The following is a 17,222-nucleotide window of genomic DNA, read 5'->3' as shown; positions in this document are numbered from 1 at the left end:
TTTTGTCAATCGCAACGCACAAAATCACAGTTTTCATGCAATGTGCATTTAACTTTAGAAAGTCCTCATTCACCCGAAAAAATCACAGCAAAATCATGCTTAAAAGTCACGTGAGAAAATGGCGAGCAGCAGCAATGTTGCCGTGAGAAAACTCATTGATAACTCATAAAAATCGCAGGAACACAGCTGCGAAAAAGGGTTTGTTAGTGAGTAGAGATGTGCGAGGGGGTGGGGGGTGGGGGGGGATCTATCCCCCCCCTCAATTTTCTCAGACGGGCAGGCAGTTACTCGAAAATAGCGTTGCTCTCACCCGAGTAACTGCCATTTCCGAGCATGCTCGCTCATCTCTATTAGTGAGGTCTGTATTGTATTTCTTCTGCCTTCGATTCGATACCTAGGCACACAGAGGTTCTTCTTGGATTCTGCACCAATTTGACAGAAAGTATTGTCATGCACCATCGATTGCTGTACATTTGGAGCATTGCTTCCAGGTGAGAATATCTTCATATATATCGAGTCTAGCAATGCCCAGATTTTGTATGGCAACTGGTTATATAGCTATACAGCCGTGTGCATGAGCCCATGGGAAATAACTCGCACCTCTACTGGCACAAGCTGGTCTTGATGTACAACAATACAAATCACCACTGTACTATAGTTTATTTTCAGTACATGTTATACATCATCAGCACACTTTTCAAGGCGGTATTCTAATGAGTTAGTTTTTTCCTGATCATATTTATTTACAGAATTGCATGTTAATTGCTTACATTATCATCACCGTCTGGATGCATTAATATAATACATTTACTCTTTATATACAATTTCATGTTTAGCCAAGTGCTATACATATTATATATAGAATATATAATTCTACACATTAAATATATACATTGTATGTGTGGTTATTTCTTTAAAAACATGAATGCAAACAATGTCAGTAATTGCAATATCTCAATAATCTGTAACTGATATGTTTTCTTGGGATAGGAAGTATGCACAAGATATATACAGTTATGAGCTGGCTGTTAGTCAGTTTTTATTACATGGGTAATAGAAACATTGATCCAACAAGTCAAACAAATAATCTTCAAGGGCTTTTAAATCCTCACTATTGGGGCTCGTGCGCACAAGCGCTGTGGGCACGCAGTATAGGCGTGTGAGATCGCACCTATACTGCACTAAAGATCGTGTGAAGTAGTGAATCCCAGTTATATGAATTACCCCTTTCACATGATCCGAGGTGCGTGTTACCTAGCTCCCATAGGTGTCTATGGAGACATGCACCAAAGATCGGTCAGGTCCCAACTTTTCTCGCACCATGGAGCTTAGATGCGACCTTGCACTCACATGTCCTATCTTTGTGAGGTGCGAGGATTTAGCGTGTCTAAAATTAATTCGCTTATGTGAACGAGGCCTTAAGTTACATTCCTAAGCTGCTGCTCCTCTATCAGTGGTTCCTTGTGTTAGTCCACTTTAGCCCAGTTTTTCTTTTCATGAAGCAGGAAAACGGTCCTAAAGGGCTGGCTCAGGTTGGAAAGGAAGGAGGTGTGGGATGACAGATAAAATATATATGAGGAGATGAATATATTTTTATAAAATGTTCCATAAATAAGCAGAGTTGCGGCAGCGCCTGCAGTCTTTTGAAGATTTCTGTTTCACATATTTATTACATCCGTTAATCATTCAAGTGGAGAGCTCTTCAAGAACCCATCGAATGTAATGTGCTTTGTGGCTTCATGTGATCACAGCCGTACCGCAGTGTTGGTCTGGAAAAAAGTACATTAAGAACTTCAAATGTGTAGTATATAGTCACAGTTTTCCATGTAATATGAAGAAGAAGGTCTACACACCGACACAACCAATAGCCACCAATCCAAATCTGGTTTTCATGTATTCTAAAACATATCAAATTGATGATTGGTGGTGGTTAGGCGCTATTCACTCTATTCAAATCAATGTTTGGTCAACTAAAAAACTGTATTGAAATGTATCATGTGACCCATTCAGTGTCCTCTTTCAATATGTTTAATATTTTCTGGACAGTTTCTTGACAGTGCTAAAAACTATGGTCTACCATGCTAGTCAGTGCTGCAAGAAAACCTCTGTGAAAATGTGTGGCACTATTTGCACGCTGTTGCATACTTTTATAGAATTAAAAAATATATATATATATATTATATACCTCACCTGCCCCAAATGTGTGGTGAATAGAGCCTTAAAGAGTACTGTACTTTCATTTGCTTAATGCAGTTTCTTGTGAGAGGGGATGACCAAAGAATGTAAATGCATCAATACATGAACAGTAGTAGAAATATACTCACACTATATTCATTATTCATGATTATTGGTCTGTGGGAGCTTTCTATTGCGTCAAACTTTGTTTCTTTCATTTCCTCCTAATCAATATAAAATAATTTACAAGTCATGTGACATGGACTACTGGCGCATTGCTTGCTGCATTAGAATGGACTGTAGAAAACGTTTTTGAAAATAGAACTGGGCTAACAACATTGATTGTGCTTTAAAGACTCATGTGACCCATAGTCTGTGCACTTTTAGGACCTATAACTGGTAATGTGCAGTAGTATTTCATAGCAGAGATAGCTGATTTGTTCTAGGTTGTCTTGTCTTCACATCAGACTTCCTAGCTGCCTTAATAAATTACCGTGAGTCACATCCAATGCCCACTGTGTACGAGGATGAATTAACGAACAGTAGATGTGTGATTCTGTGCAAAAACCACCTCATTGATAATAGCTTTTCGAGTTGTAACCAACTTCAGAAAGATAAATGTTTGCACCTATCAGTATAAATTGTATACAAATGGTCATTTGATTAAAAGTTATCATTGGGTAAAACCTTGGAGAGAAACCTCCTATATGTTTAATATCGTCTGCTTGTATTTTCTCCCTCTGTTTTATAATGTTTAAAACTTATAAGACCTTGACATAGGTCTCCAGTTCTGCTGACTGTGATTATAGCATATGCATAGCAAAACGTTGTCTCACTAAGACAACCCATATCCATGAGCTCCATTGGGGCATATGGCTGTCATAGAGGGCGGTCCCCCTACACAGAAGCAGTCTCTATGACGGAGGAGCAGAGGGTCAACGAGTACCATTATTTTCCCTGTATTGTCTAAAACTTCTCCCAGTCATAACAGGTGTTTCAAAAGCCTGACCTGTGATGACAATACCTCTAGGGGGGAGGGGGACTTGTTGCTTGTATAGCACCAACTTATTCCTGCAGCACTTTCAGGTAACTTATTACCCCCCAGCAAGCTGGGTACCCATTTTACCGACCTCAGCATTTTAAGCTGGCTACCTGAACCAGGCGGGGATTGAGCTCACAACCTTAACATTCTCACACTGCCTTAACACTCTGCACCACACAAGGCCCCTCTAAAATAGAAACCACCTTTTCCTGCCCCCCGTTTTATCACGCGAGAGTCAATTGGAATTGCTAATGTTAAAAAAAAGCCTTGCACGAAAATCGCAAGTTCCTGGTCTGCGATAAAAAGGAGGCTCCTTTTTTTATGAAAAAAGAGGTTGCAAATAGCAGGTCATCAGAATTGAATGTTCATTTTCTAAACTGCATAATCTGGTAATCTGTGGTTGCTGTTAGCAGTAAAGCACCTTTTCCAGGCAGGTTCCATTTTTGAATGCATGCTAGTTGAATAAACAAGTAGATGTACTTCCTTACATGTATGCTATGCCCTGGAACATACCACATAGGTTTGTAATAAAAGCTGTTCTGCAACCGCTTACCTTATCCTCTTTTAATTTAACAAAGGTATCCAGATTCTTCTTTTCTAGTATACTTAAGACTGCATCATGGATGGTGAGGAAAATTATTGATGTTGTAATATCATCATCAAAAAATCCACATTTTTCAAGTTTTTCCAAAAGATTATCTGAAAATGGAAAATCCAAAATAAAAAATATATTGTATAGAGCATTTATCAAGTATGATTATATTTATGTGAAATATCTTAAAGCCTTCCACAGCGATACTTCCCCAAAACAGAAATAAATCGTTGCATGCACTATTGGATGACTTATTACAGAGCTATTGTCTCATCGAAGTATTGCTTGTAGGGGAGAATTACCCTATATATGGTTTAGCATAAAGCACCAAAGATTTTGTCCATAGACCATAGCATTGCATAGTACGATCAGCTACATACTTACAGGTACTGGTGTGGCAGGGAGCCAGGAAATCTTAATTTGGCCCATGCTCTTCATTTTGGAGAGAACTTCTTTTACTAGTCTCTAAATATACCCCACAGTTTCCCTGTACCTTTTTAGCATTAATTATATATTAAGTATTAAAATTACCGTCTATTCCAGCGATATACACATCCACATCAATCTTAATAAAATCTTTGAAAATCTAAAGAAAAAAACAAAGGGTTTTTTTTTTACATACAATTCTTAAAAGCATTTTGGAATTCTTTGTTATCCTGCAGTAAAAAGAACAGTCTAAGAATTCTATGCTTGCTTGTCTCCTTGCATTGTTTCTGCAAAGATGGCTTAAATATCTAAAGTGTTGTAAAATTTAGATTGATATCTAAATGGGTATAACTAATGCACACAACGATTCTCGCTCAAAATTTGCTCAAAAGACGTCTTTTGAGCAACAATCGTGTGCATTTACAGGGCAAGGTGATTGCTCAAACGGCAGTTTGACAGTTTTTGATCACTTTGTGCTCCGAGCGGGGTATACAGAAGACAGCTTGAGCGCTGTCTTCTGTATACTTCTGCTGTGTTCACGGAGCACACAGCTGTTTATACAGCTGAGCCCTCCAAGCGGGGAAAGCAGAAGACAAGCGGGGCCGCTTGTCTTCTGCAGCCAGCTGTTCTCTTCTCAGAGTGCTCAGCTGGTATACAGCTTAGCACTCCAAGCGATGGATGCAGAAGACAAGCGGGACCTATATTAAAATAATTCTACAGGCCGGTACGATTATGCCCATACCAAATTGTAATAGTTTTTTCTTTTTCGCAACTTTTTCACAGTTTTAAAAAAAAGTTTGAATCACCCTCCTTTTGCCATATCTATAATAAAAAAATCTAAATCCTAAAAGAAAAATACATATTTGGTATCGCCGCGTCCGTAAAAGTCCAATCTATCAAAATAGTGCGTTATTTGTCCCACACGGTGAACGTAGTCCGAAAAAAAAATAAAGAACGATACAAGCTTGGTATCGGCATAAAAAAACATATAGGCAGCAGATAATGATGTAAAATAGAGCAAACAAAGCCTACATGCCCACCACTGAATCATGCATGCCTCCCTAAGGCTATTTTCACACGGCTGAGAAAAATGCATGAGATCTGTATGTGGCGAGGTGCACAAATCTTGCACGAATATGAATCACATTCTTCTGAATGGGGTCATATGCATGAGTGATTTTTTTTTTCCTGCATTGCATCATGGGAAAAAATTGTGGCATGTCCTATCTTTGGGCGTTCTTCCAGAATTGTTTTCAATGAGGCTGGCAAAGCATCGCACGGCGTTCAATATGCATGCAAGTGTGATGTGAGGTTTGTCATTGAAAACAACAATCTTGGAAAATATTTGCAAAAGTTTAAAATAAAAAAGATGTTTGGAAAAAAAAAAAGAAAACAACAATCATTAGCCGCGGCGGAGAATCGCTACTTCCCTGAAGTGATGCAAGGCAGTTTTGACACAAAAACGCCTTGCATCTGTAGGGAAATCACACATTCCCAAATGCGATATTGAGCTGAGTTTCATGACCCAATATCGCATCACCCGTGAGAAATTAGCCTAAGGGAGCAGAAGTAAAGATGTACATGCAAGTTTCATGCCAGCGCGATGCGTTGTGCTCCCATAGGGAATAATGTTTTTTTTCATGAAGATTGCAAGTGCAATAATGTGAGTGCAATGTGGTTTTCTCATAAAATATATTACACTCATATAAAAATTGCAAGTTTTACAAGTACTATATCGCTCTGAGTTCCTCAGACTAATATTGCCCCTGCCCATTTAAATGTACCCTTAACCAATACAAGATAGCACCAAAACTGGATTGGGAAATGTTTAAAAAAGGTTATTGGAACTGAATAGTTTGGGTCTCTACTGGTGCAAGCAGCTTGTCTCCATAGACTGGAGAAAGATCTTTTGTGTTGATCAATCGCCCCCTTAAGCAGCCCCCTCATGTACTTGTGTACCTGTAGTGGCCCGGAGTAAACGGGGCCCCTCCGTAATGTATGAATGCAGTTGTCTCATGCCTAGCCGTTTCCCTGAAAATAAGCCCTAGCATGATTTTTGAGGATTCTTGAACTATTAGCCATACTCCAAAATTAAGCCTTAGTTACAGTTAATAAAAAAGTAAATGTAAATAGTGTCCAGGCAGATATACATGTAAAAAAGTGAAATCTTTTGGAGCAAAAATGAATATAAGACACTGTCTCATTTTCAGAGAAACAGGGTATGTGCTGTCAGTGTCTTTTATGTTGAGTGAACATGACGTGTATTGCATAGCTACAGCACTGAATGGGTTAACTGTCTGGTATGAGAGATGTCTGAGAAATGTATCTTGTTTGTCACGTGATCATGCTTCTTATATGTGATTGCAAGGTATTGTGCAAGGTCTTCTGTTCTGGACTTGCAAGAGTAAGGAGCGTTTGTGGAACTGTTAGTGAGCCACACACACACCATCAATTCTGTGTGGGCCGGAATGGAAAAGGCTGAAAGGTAACCTCAGCCTTCCCTGGGCCTGCTTCACCCAGGTGATGCCAGTGGTATCCTTGAGCACTGAAAAGAGAGAGAGTGGAACCGCCAAGCAGTGTGGAGTGCCTGCCTGCCAAATGTGAGTGCCGACCAGTAGAGAGCTGGCGAGTGTAAAGGAGTTTGTACTGGGAACAGAACAGTACAGATAACTAGGACTGGTAGAGCCCTGTGACAAGGCCCAAACTCTACCCCGCTGTCCCCTAGGCTGTGGGCCCGCTCCTCAGACGCTGCATAAATCTGGCTAGTGGTGTGTGCAGGACACCTCATGTCAATTTGGTGCACTTTATGGCATCTAAAGTGCATGCAACATTTTTCTGCCTGGCACAGAGAGGAATCTGCCCTCAAAACTGATGCTTTGGATGTATGATGCTTGGGCTATTCAGGAAGCCACGCTGTGTTAGGTAGCAGTGGCTGCTTGAGTGCTAAACTTTGTCCTGCACCCAACACTGGCTGGGGTCGTCTGTATTCTGCGGTGGCATCGTGAGGGTAAAGAGGCAGCGCAGTGACTTTGTCGGGGTACACAAAAGGCACTGCAACTTTTGGGGTGAAATTACACAGAGGGGACATTGTGACATTGTGGGGGAAAGTTACTTTGGTGGCACAGAGGGGGTACAATTAGTTTGAGGTGCATTGCTTTTGGGGACATTTATCTTGTGGGGAACACAAATGGAAATAATTGTTATGTGGGACATAAAGGAGGCATTATTATGTGCACTAGGTAGGAATTATTATTGTGTGATCACACTATTAATTAGTAGGACACAAAAGGGGACACTGTCCTGTGTGGGGCTCAAAAGATTGCACTATTACTGTGTGGATGGCTCTGTTGCGTCATGTACATTGTAGCAGCTATGTGGTGCCTTCAGTAATGCACATTTCAGATAGATTTTAGTACCTATACTATGATACATCTCAAGGCAAGAAAAGCACTGAATATCTTCAATAACTCATATCACCATCTTATTTGTAGTACATACCGCTTTTAAGCCCTTCATTCCCGACATGTCAAGAAAAGACACTGCTCCAAAGTCAATGATTAAGCTATGCATATCGATTTTGGGAACCTTTAATCTGTTTGCTAGATCTGAATTCCAGTCAATAACAAAGGGCATATCAGAGATGTTTATTGGCTGGTCTAACTCTTCAATGCTGTTGTTGTCCAATTCTTCTTCAGACTCATACTGGTTTGCTGATGTTGAAATGATACCTTTCTGCAATACAAAGTTGATATCCAATTTATTAAACTACAAACAAGGTGAGTTTAATAAAACTGCAGGATTCCTTATAATTTCATGATATTTGTACTTCCATAACTATATTTAAATATCTAATATACTGTACAATGTATGGCCAAAGTAGGTGAGTCAGCTGAGCTACACTCACTTCTAAAGGCTTGTTCACACTGGCGTTAGCCCCAGTGAACCATTTCCATTTCCCTGTTCCATTTGTGGAGCAGAAATGGAAATAAAAATGGAATTAAACATTTCCGTTTTTCCCAATTGATTTTAAAAGCGGAAATATTTCTATTTGGTTCTATTGCGTTTCATTTCCGTTTTTCAAACGGAACAAATAACGCAGTCAGCTATGCTTCATGTTCCATTCAAACACAAATAAAATGGTACAGAACCAAATGGAAATACTACCATTGTAATTAAAACTCATTAAAAACAATGGAGATAAAACAGAAACGTTTAATTCCATTCTTCTTTCCATTTCTCTGCTCTATAAACAGAACTGTGAAATGGAAATGGTTAACTGGGGCCAACGCCAATGTGAACAGGCCCTAAGGAGTAGATAAAAGCAAGCCTAGAGCTGTCAAATCTTTAGAGACAAACACTTGCAGTGGAAGAGGTTATAGGCAATCGCCCCATGACACCGTGCACAATCTGCCATTCTATGTACTCCCGAGTGCTGGTTTAAGTAGTATAAAGCACACTATTGTGTAGCAATAAAATAATGGCCATGGGGTTGTGTATCTTGCTTCAAAGTTCTGCACAATATGTAGTTTTTGGAAATAAAGTTGTGGGGCTTTTTTTTTCATGGTTTAGATGGGAACCACTGATTTTCCATAGCGGTCATTCCACAGCAGATCTGCAGCGGAAACTTCACATCAAAATCCATTTGGTACGAATCCACACCAAAAATCTGGTACTATAATTGACATGATGTAGATTTAAAATCCGTACAGCTTGTCAATTTCCGCACAAGCTTTGTGCAGAATATGTTATCATCGTGTGGATGAAACTTTGAAAATCTCACCCACTTTGCAGCTACTGTAAATGCTGCAGATTTTCCCTGCAGGGAGTCCACACAGAAAATCTGCATCACATCTGTCCCATGCGAACATAGCCTAGAGAACTTTTTGCCTACACTTTGCTGTAACGATTTGTGGGAGACCCTTCACTGTTCCTGTTGAAGTTCCTGTTCACAAAGGTAGGTGCTTAATAATGCTTTGCTGTAGGTCTTCAGTGCCCTGAGCGCATTTTATCAAACATGCCTTCTTGCCATCAGTTATACAAAATACTTTTTGGAGCACGTTCACATAAGTGGAATATTTCCACAATACAGGCCTAACGTTGTATACATGCAGGTTATGGAGCAGAAATCTGCAGCAGCAGATTAGACTGCAACTTTAGGTGCGTATTGCGGAAATATTCCGCTCATCTGAAAGGTCCTTTCAAGTGCTACATAGAGAGTTTTTTATGTGGCAATATTCCTCAGCACTCACTGGCGAGATCTGCAATTCCCCTTTACTTATTAGCTTCTTTATTTTTCTTAGAGCCTTGTTGCGTTTTCGTAACACTCTCAGTGGGTTAAAATCTGCCTGTAATAGATAGATATCACAATGTTACAATATTGTATTATAAGGTCATTGAAATCTTCTGTATTGTATATAGAACTTCGGAACTTACAGCAGCCACAAGTTTATCTTTAAAAAAATCAATATTGGCAAAAAATATGGGTGACGGACATCTGAAAATCTTGATTCCGTGCTGCTCATAGATCTGTAGAAAAGAAGCGAGGGTGCAGTTATAACACAAGGCTGACATATTCAAGTGTTCGATACAATAGAAATATAAAATCCAAGGGTAAAATATTGACATTACTGGTGGGCTATTTGTAAAACCGGTAGTGCCTAGAAGACTAAGACCCGAATACTAGGCTCAGGCAGAAAAGCTAATATCATACAGGTGGAAAATACAGACCAGAACGTTGTGAACCTAAATTGTTTATTCAGTAGCGTTAAATTCATAAAATAGTTCCGTTGTTTTATATATGTTTGTGGCTTACGTTGCTATAATCTTTTCTGTTCCTGTAAATATCAGTTCCTCCAATATTTGCCATCTGTGAACATTTTGGGCTGAAAAAAAATTACAAAGAATTTAATCTTTAAAAGAGCTAAAAGTAATATTGAACATTTCAAAGTAGTTAATAGCCTAATGGCACCAAAGGTGTCCTTTCATAATCTGCTTGTTCTGATTCTTGTGAAGATTTAGGCCAAGTTTGCACTTGCACTAAAATAGTCTATGCCGCAGCGCCTGGAGTTGCCCTACGTCTTGACTGCTTTCTTCCTGTATTATGCGATAAGTACACATTACTTACATGTGAATACACTATGGTACTTACAATTGTGCACGAAATATCACTGTCAGCAGCTCAAATCCTACTCCTGCTGCCAGTCCAAGGTCAAGACCTAGTAAGACCGCACCAAGAAAGCTCACCACCCATACTAACTGCAATGAATAAATGAACAATGATAAACCATGTAGGTCATTTGGATGTCAAGTGTTTGTTTAGACAAATATAATATTGATTCATTTTCAGAAATGTCACTACTGTACTGCTCAGCAGGAATAGGCTACATTTTGACTAGATGACCAGCAGATCACTGCATATTTTTAGCAAAAAAGTGCATCTACCGTAATAGTCTGGAAAATACAGTGTATTGGTCTACTTGTATACCATGACGGGTTTTCTTTAAAAAATGTGTATGCTTTGCTCAACCAACTCTCATGCTCCCTTATTACACCCTCTCACTTTCATGTGTAGGACTTTTGTTGTACTACAATCAGTATGGACTTCTCTGCTTGTTACTCTTGTATTCCCTGGATGGCGAGGATAACAAACAGAGAAGTCCTGAATTGTATAAGACCCGATATATCACTGGAGGACAAGATGCCTAGTCTCAGACTCACGGATTTTGGCCATGTAATGCGAGCAAAGCTGCTAGAAAAATTTTAGATAGATCAGTGGCAAAAGAAGACCTGGCCGCCAAAGGACACGAAGGCTGATACTGTCAGAGCTGATAATGGCATGGATATCACACAACTGAAAGAAGCAGTGCAAAACCGAAAAACATGGAGGGAGGGAGCCTTTAGGGTCACCGAAGGTCGTGAACGACTAAACAGCAACAACAACAATCAATATGTGAAACTGCCTTATCACAATTAGACTTTCTCCTATCAATCTCATTTTTAAGTCTGCCTTGAAAATTCATTTCTTCTGGGAGGCCAATGTCACATAATCATAGTCCATGCCCCACACACAATCTGATACAGTCACAAATATCTCTGCTTGGCTGTGTCCTCATCTAGCTATCAGTGTAGCATATTTCTGCACTTTATATCTGTATTGGCTCAGTACTGGCTCGGTGACAAGTTCATATGGACTTAGGCTGGGCTCACACAAACAGGTCGGATTTCGTGAGCACATATCTGCAGCGGATGACCTGCAGAGGATCGCAGAAGTCAATTGCGTATGTGTGCGATTTTTCGTGTGGATGTACATTTAAGAACAGCATGTAGTCTGCTCAGAAGAATGAATGCAAACAGGCAATGAAATCAGAAATTAGCCCAACCTCCTGGAAACACCCTTTTGCTGTTGTGGTGAGAGATGTTCTGAGAGCCTTCAGAATGGGATACTGCTCCCTTGCCTTGGCTGGTTTTATACTACTTATTTTGGAAGTAGTATAAACCACTTAAAAAAAACAAAAAACACTTAATTTTGTAAAGTAAGAGCCCAGAAGAATAAGCAGAGGTTGCAGACAGCAGTCTGGATGGCGGTGTTGCTCCCCAGGCTCTGTCCTGCATTGTCTGCCCACAGATTCCTCCTTTCTTTTTACTATTTGTTAACTTGTCTCATAGCAACATGTATATGTATCTGTAAATGCACGGACGTCGATTGCAGAATCCCCTGAATAAAATAAGCTTCTTGCACCTATTGTGTCACTTTTTACATTTCATTTCAGTTGAAAACTCTATTTTTTTAGATTTCTTGTGCCTTTAACTCCTTATTGACTGCCCATACATATTTATATTGTAGCATTTTAGGGGCTTTATTCTGATGCATGTGCCTTTTTACAGTGCTGCATCAGAAGCCTGGCACGGGTCCCCATGCTAGGGGAGCATGTGTTTGGCTGTGGGAGGACAGCCTAACACTGGCTCAAACAGTGGGGATTGGAGAAACCGCTGATCCGCATTGTTTAACCCTTTACATGCTGCACTCAGTGCGACCTCGGCATGTAAAAGGCTGACAGAAGGAGGTGGCTCCCTCTGTCAACCAACGGACCCCCGCAATATGATTGCGGGGTCCCGATAAGTTGCTATGGCACTTGGAGGCTTGAATATGGCGAAAAAATGGAAGAGAAAGTGATCACAAAGTTATATAGATCAGCAAATGGTAACATTAAAAATATAACTCATTTCACAAAAAAACCCTCACACAGCACCATTGACAAAAAAAGTAAGGGGGTCTATGAATAAAATAATGTATTTTTTTTAACCCCTTAAGGACATGGCCTATTTTGGCCATAAAGACGCAAGAATTTGGGGGAATTTTAATCTCCTCTTTTCAAAAGCCATAACTTTTTTAGTTTTCTATCGACATGGCCATATAAGGGCTTGTTTTTTGCATGGCAAACAGTTTTTTATTGGCAGCATTTTTGGGTACATAGAAAGCATTATGAAACTTTTAATAATTTTGTTTTTGAGAGCAGGGAGCCTTTGTGTTTTTGCGGGGGTGGGGGGTTTACAGTTTTTTTTTTTACTATAATACCAAATATGTGGCATTTTTAAAATGTTTTATATTTTTCTATACAAATAGAGGAAAGTGCGCAAAAACTGGTCACTGTTATTTTTTAACTTTTTTATACTATTTTTATATATTCTTTACATTCTTTTGTGACCCGGTAGGGAACTTGAACCATAGCAGCTATGATTGTTATGATAATGCATTGCTTAACATAGCGATCATTGGCAATGGCAAGCCAGATCACACCATGTAGAGGGTTAACAGAGGTGATTAAAGTTCTCATCGATCTCTGGTGTTGAAGTGGGAGGCTGGCTATCTGTCACAGTTTGCTCCCACTGCAGGATAGTGTCGGCTCAGGTTCTGAGCCCGCACCACCCACATGACGTAAGTTTATGTCCTGGTGCGTTAAGTAACACCCTGTCCTGTTATAGCGTTAAGGGGTTGATGTTGAAAAATGTATTAAAATTAAAACATTAATTTGGTATCAATGTAATCATACTGACCTACAGAATTCATTTAACATATTTATACTGCACTGTGAATGCCGGTAAAAATAAGAATAAAAAACAGAATTGCACATTTTGTTAATCTGGCCTCTAGAAAAAAATGGAATACAAAATTATTAACATGTTATCTGTTCCCAAAAATTAGACAACTGAAGACTAGGGTTCACCCTACAAAAAGCACGCCCTTATAGAGTTCCATTGATGGAAATATAAAAATGTTATGGCTCATGGAATACAGCGATACAAAAACAAATCCTTTAAAAAAAGGGTTTTTTTTGTGTACAAAAATAGCAAAACATAAAAAACTTATTATCCTTGTTATTTTCCTTTTCTCTTTTTTTAAATAAAAGCTATACAATATATTATGCTTACTCAAAAATGATGCCATTGAAAAATATGTGTCTCGCAAAAACAAGCCCTCATATGTCAATGGAAAAATTAAAACATTATGGCTCTAGGAAAGTGATGATGAAAAAAACTGAAAAATTACCTGGTCATTAAGACAGGCTTAATCACTAAAGAGTTAGGCCCAATGTCCACAGGCGGATCTGATTTGCAAATCAAGTTGGCCATAGGGAAGCATGGACGTGCATGAATTAAAGCATGCAGATTTGTTTTGCAGACCTTTTGGTCCGGAAAATCACACCATGCTTCATTTCAGTGCGGTTCCTGAAGTCAATGGAAGCCGTCCGATCTGCGGCCCGTCCACAATTCAATTGCGGACGGTCCACAGATTCCACAGGAAAGCAGGGTTTTTTAAGAGTAAAAAGACTCCACTGTGCATGTGCGCCGGCCGACGCTTCCACACATTCACAGTGAAGAAAATAGAAGACCCGGACAGGCACACAGAACACACGGACGGGTAAGCAGTGTCCTCGACCTCAGGCAGGGTCGGATTCCACTGCTGGCTCCCACATGCGGAATCTGATCCGCCCGTGGACATGAAGCCATAAGCAATATTCACATCTGTACAAGAGGCCCATTTGAAGCCTCTTGCGCAGATCTGACATCAAATTCCGTCCGAAACATTGCTGCATGAAGTGCTATTCTATCCAAGAAAATTTCAGCTGGCATTTCAGAAGCTGGATAGACTCCATTATAGTCAATAGTTTCCATCTGATGCGGTTTGGGTTCAGTATTTTAATGGTTTGTAAAGAAGAGAAATTGTAGCGCATATATGAAAGGGCCTTTCCCAATTGTAAAGGCTCGCTGAACATGTTGGAGCTACATAACATAATGATATTCTCTTGTCTAAATTTCAAAATAAGTTACTGTATCTAGTCAACAGATTCACTGACTGCCCATACATATAAGCACATTTTTATTACATGGTGCTATAATCTAAGTAATAGTTGTATGCTTTTCACACTTGCAGTCTGAACAACATACTTCAAAACAAGTTCAACTCTTTGTATGGTTATGAGACTGCAAATTTATTAGATTATGTTATCTAAATTACTTGGAAAAGGTAATTTACAGACTTAGAAACTCTATTGACTGCCGTTTTATTGCTATACTTATTGGAACACTTTGGACCTAGACAAGCAATCATACTATGCAAATAACTTGTGTTTTGCCGTTGTGAAAAACTCTCATTTCTTTTCTTTTTGGCAGTTGTTTAAAGAGCTTCGAGGTAATTCAGTCTATCAGCTTTCATTAATTATTGGCTCTACTCCTTGGACATTGCACTATTATGTTCTGAGGATTGCTTCTCAATAACCCATATATTTCAATATACGTCTTAGATGTACTACTTACACAATCATATTTATCTTTCCGGAACAAAATAGGAATTTCATTGAACTGCATCAGCATGCCCTTCAGATTGATGATGACTAAGGCTCCCAGAACAGACTACAAGGGAAATAAAGGGAAATTTAGTAGTTGACTTAATATACATTTATAAGATGATATTATGTCAAGCAATTATACTGTGTCATTACCTTTTGTAATGGTTCAAGGAGGAATCCAATAGCCAGAGTGACTATCATGACAATTAGAGCTGATAGAAGACCTGCCACCTGTTGATACAAACAATGACACACAATGTTTTCAATAATAATACTAATAATTCTTATTATTGTATGGCTTCCTTCCGGCGTGTACATATAGTGTTCCTACATTGTATTAGTGCCCTCTTCCCCTTGTACTGTATACAGAACTAACCCAAGTAGATACCTTCAGGGGAACTTGCAAACATATAGTAAAGAGGAGGGGAGGAAAAAGGACAGAGCAGGGAATGGTCTGTGTGTGTTTATGTGCGGTAGGATGACTCGATGACCAGGAGACCTAGCTCCATATCTCAGAAATGACGAACAATGATTGTAACTTATTAATGCCCATTTACAGTAGGCAGGGAGATCAGGGACTCTTCAATACAATAAGGACTTGGAAAAAGAATTACAATGTCAAACTTCATTCAGATTTACAAAGAATAAGGGCTCACGCACACAGGCGTATGTGTATTACATATGTATTTTGTCCACGTGTAAAATAAGCAGTACACAGCAAATACACATGTGCATGCGTATTTTCTGCATATATTAAATCCCCATAACCTATTCTGGTGCATATTAAACATCTGCACTAGAGATGAGCGAACACGTTCGGCTCCGCCCCTTTTTCGCCCGAACACCGAACTTTGCGAACACTTCAGTGTTCGGGCGAAAAAGTTCGGGGGCCGCCGTGGCAGCGCGGGGGGGTGCGGCGGGGAGTGGGGGGGAGAGGGAGAGAGAGAGGGCTCCCCCCTGTTCCCCGCTACTGCCGCCCGCGCCGCCGCGCATCTCCCCGCCCCCCGGCGGCACCCGGACACTTACGCGCGAACACTGCAGTGTTCGGCAAAGCCGGTGTCCGGGTGCGGATGTGTCCGTAACGGACACGTTCGCTCATCCCTAATCTGCACACAATATGCAGGTGACATAGGCCCGTGTTAGTAAGCCCGAATTTGTTTTCCATGAAAAAAATAGCTGCATGTATTTACACTTTGCACAATCATTTGCAAGCCTTCTAATAGCAGGATCATGACATTGCAAAATTGTAGCATGTAAATCCTCAAAGATGATACAATAAAATTATATTGAGGTGAATGAGTAAATCTTCCATTTTGCTTCACTTTCAATAGAACATACAATATGTGTGCAACTCAGGCCCATACTTACAAAGTGTCAACCTACACAAATCTATGGTTTTCTTTCCATATACAGTGGTGCCTTGGCTTGCGAGCGCCTCAGCTGGCGAGAAGGCTCTCTCCTGAATTTTTGATTTAAGAGCAAAGGACGACATAGGAGGACGCGGCAGCCTACAGCAGCGCCACAGGCCATGGCGAGGACCAGAACGCCGGCAGAAGGGGAGTATTGATGTTTGCTTTTTTACATGTAGTGTAGTTAGGGCTTTAGGGAGGTCTTTAACACATTAATGGTGTTTCAATTTATTTCAATGTGGAAAATTGATTTGACTTACAAGTGTTTTAGGTTAAGAGCTCCGTCACGGAATGAATTAAACTCTTAACCCAAGGCACCACTGTAGATTACTTTATTCTGTTCATTCAATTTATGTTTGAAAAGTCCAACACCTGAGGCAATGAAATATCATAGGAGGTTCCACGACATGTGCATGGCATGTGTATCTAGCAAGCTAAGTGGCAACAGGAGCCAACTCATGCAGGCTCAGGAAATAAATGGACTTCATGTCACTGTGTTGCTTTCTGTATTATATCCAGGGCAATGTGCACAACTGCATCTGAGGACATAGCAGTACATATAATTCATTAAAACCTGAAATCTCACTGCTAGTTAATCGTATCAGAAGCTTATCCAAACTAATAATGAATTTACTCCATACTGACATTAAGGACCAGTTCACACATCTGTATATTCAGGCCATGTGCTGTCCATGTATTCTATGGCGCAACTTGGAATACAGTTGTGTGAA

At 39.9% G+C, this 17,222-nt stretch overlaps 1 protein-coding gene across 1 annotated transcript in view; it reads right to left on the bottom strand.

The window, feature by feature from the left end:
• Positions 1-2,707: 2,707 nt before the first annotated feature.
• Positions 2,708-17,222, bottom strand: part of SLC26A3 (solute carrier family 26 member 3) — a 34,905-nt gene continuing 20,390 nt past the window's right edge. The window contains exons 10-19 of the mRNA XM_066589312.1: positions 15,236-15,313; positions 15,051-15,146; positions 10,384-10,490; positions 10,048-10,117; positions 9,665-9,761; positions 9,485-9,576; positions 7,734-7,967; positions 4,341-4,395; positions 3,771-3,916; positions 2,708-2,803 (exon numbers count right to left, since the gene is read on the bottom strand). Of these exons, the coding sequence (XP_066445409.1) occupies positions 2,708-2,803; positions 3,771-3,916; positions 4,341-4,395; positions 7,734-7,967; positions 9,485-9,576; positions 9,665-9,761; positions 10,048-10,117; positions 10,384-10,490; positions 15,051-15,146; positions 15,236-15,313 (1,071 nt within the window). The remainder of the gene's footprint in view (positions 2,804-3,770; positions 3,917-4,340; positions 4,396-7,733; positions 7,968-9,484; positions 9,577-9,664; positions 9,762-10,047; positions 10,118-10,383; positions 10,491-15,050; positions 15,147-15,235; positions 15,314-17,222) is intronic.

The sequence above is a fragment of the Eleutherodactylus coqui genome, chromosome 2 (assembly GCF_035609145.1).
Source record: "Eleutherodactylus coqui strain aEleCoq1 chromosome 2, aEleCoq1.hap1, whole genome shotgun sequence".
Classification (NCBI taxonomy): domain Eukaryota; kingdom Metazoa; phylum Chordata; class Amphibia; order Anura; family Eleutherodactylidae; genus Eleutherodactylus; species Eleutherodactylus coqui.
The sequence above is the reverse complement of the archived record's forward strand: the minus strand, read 5'-3'. Positions and strand labels throughout refer to the sequence as shown.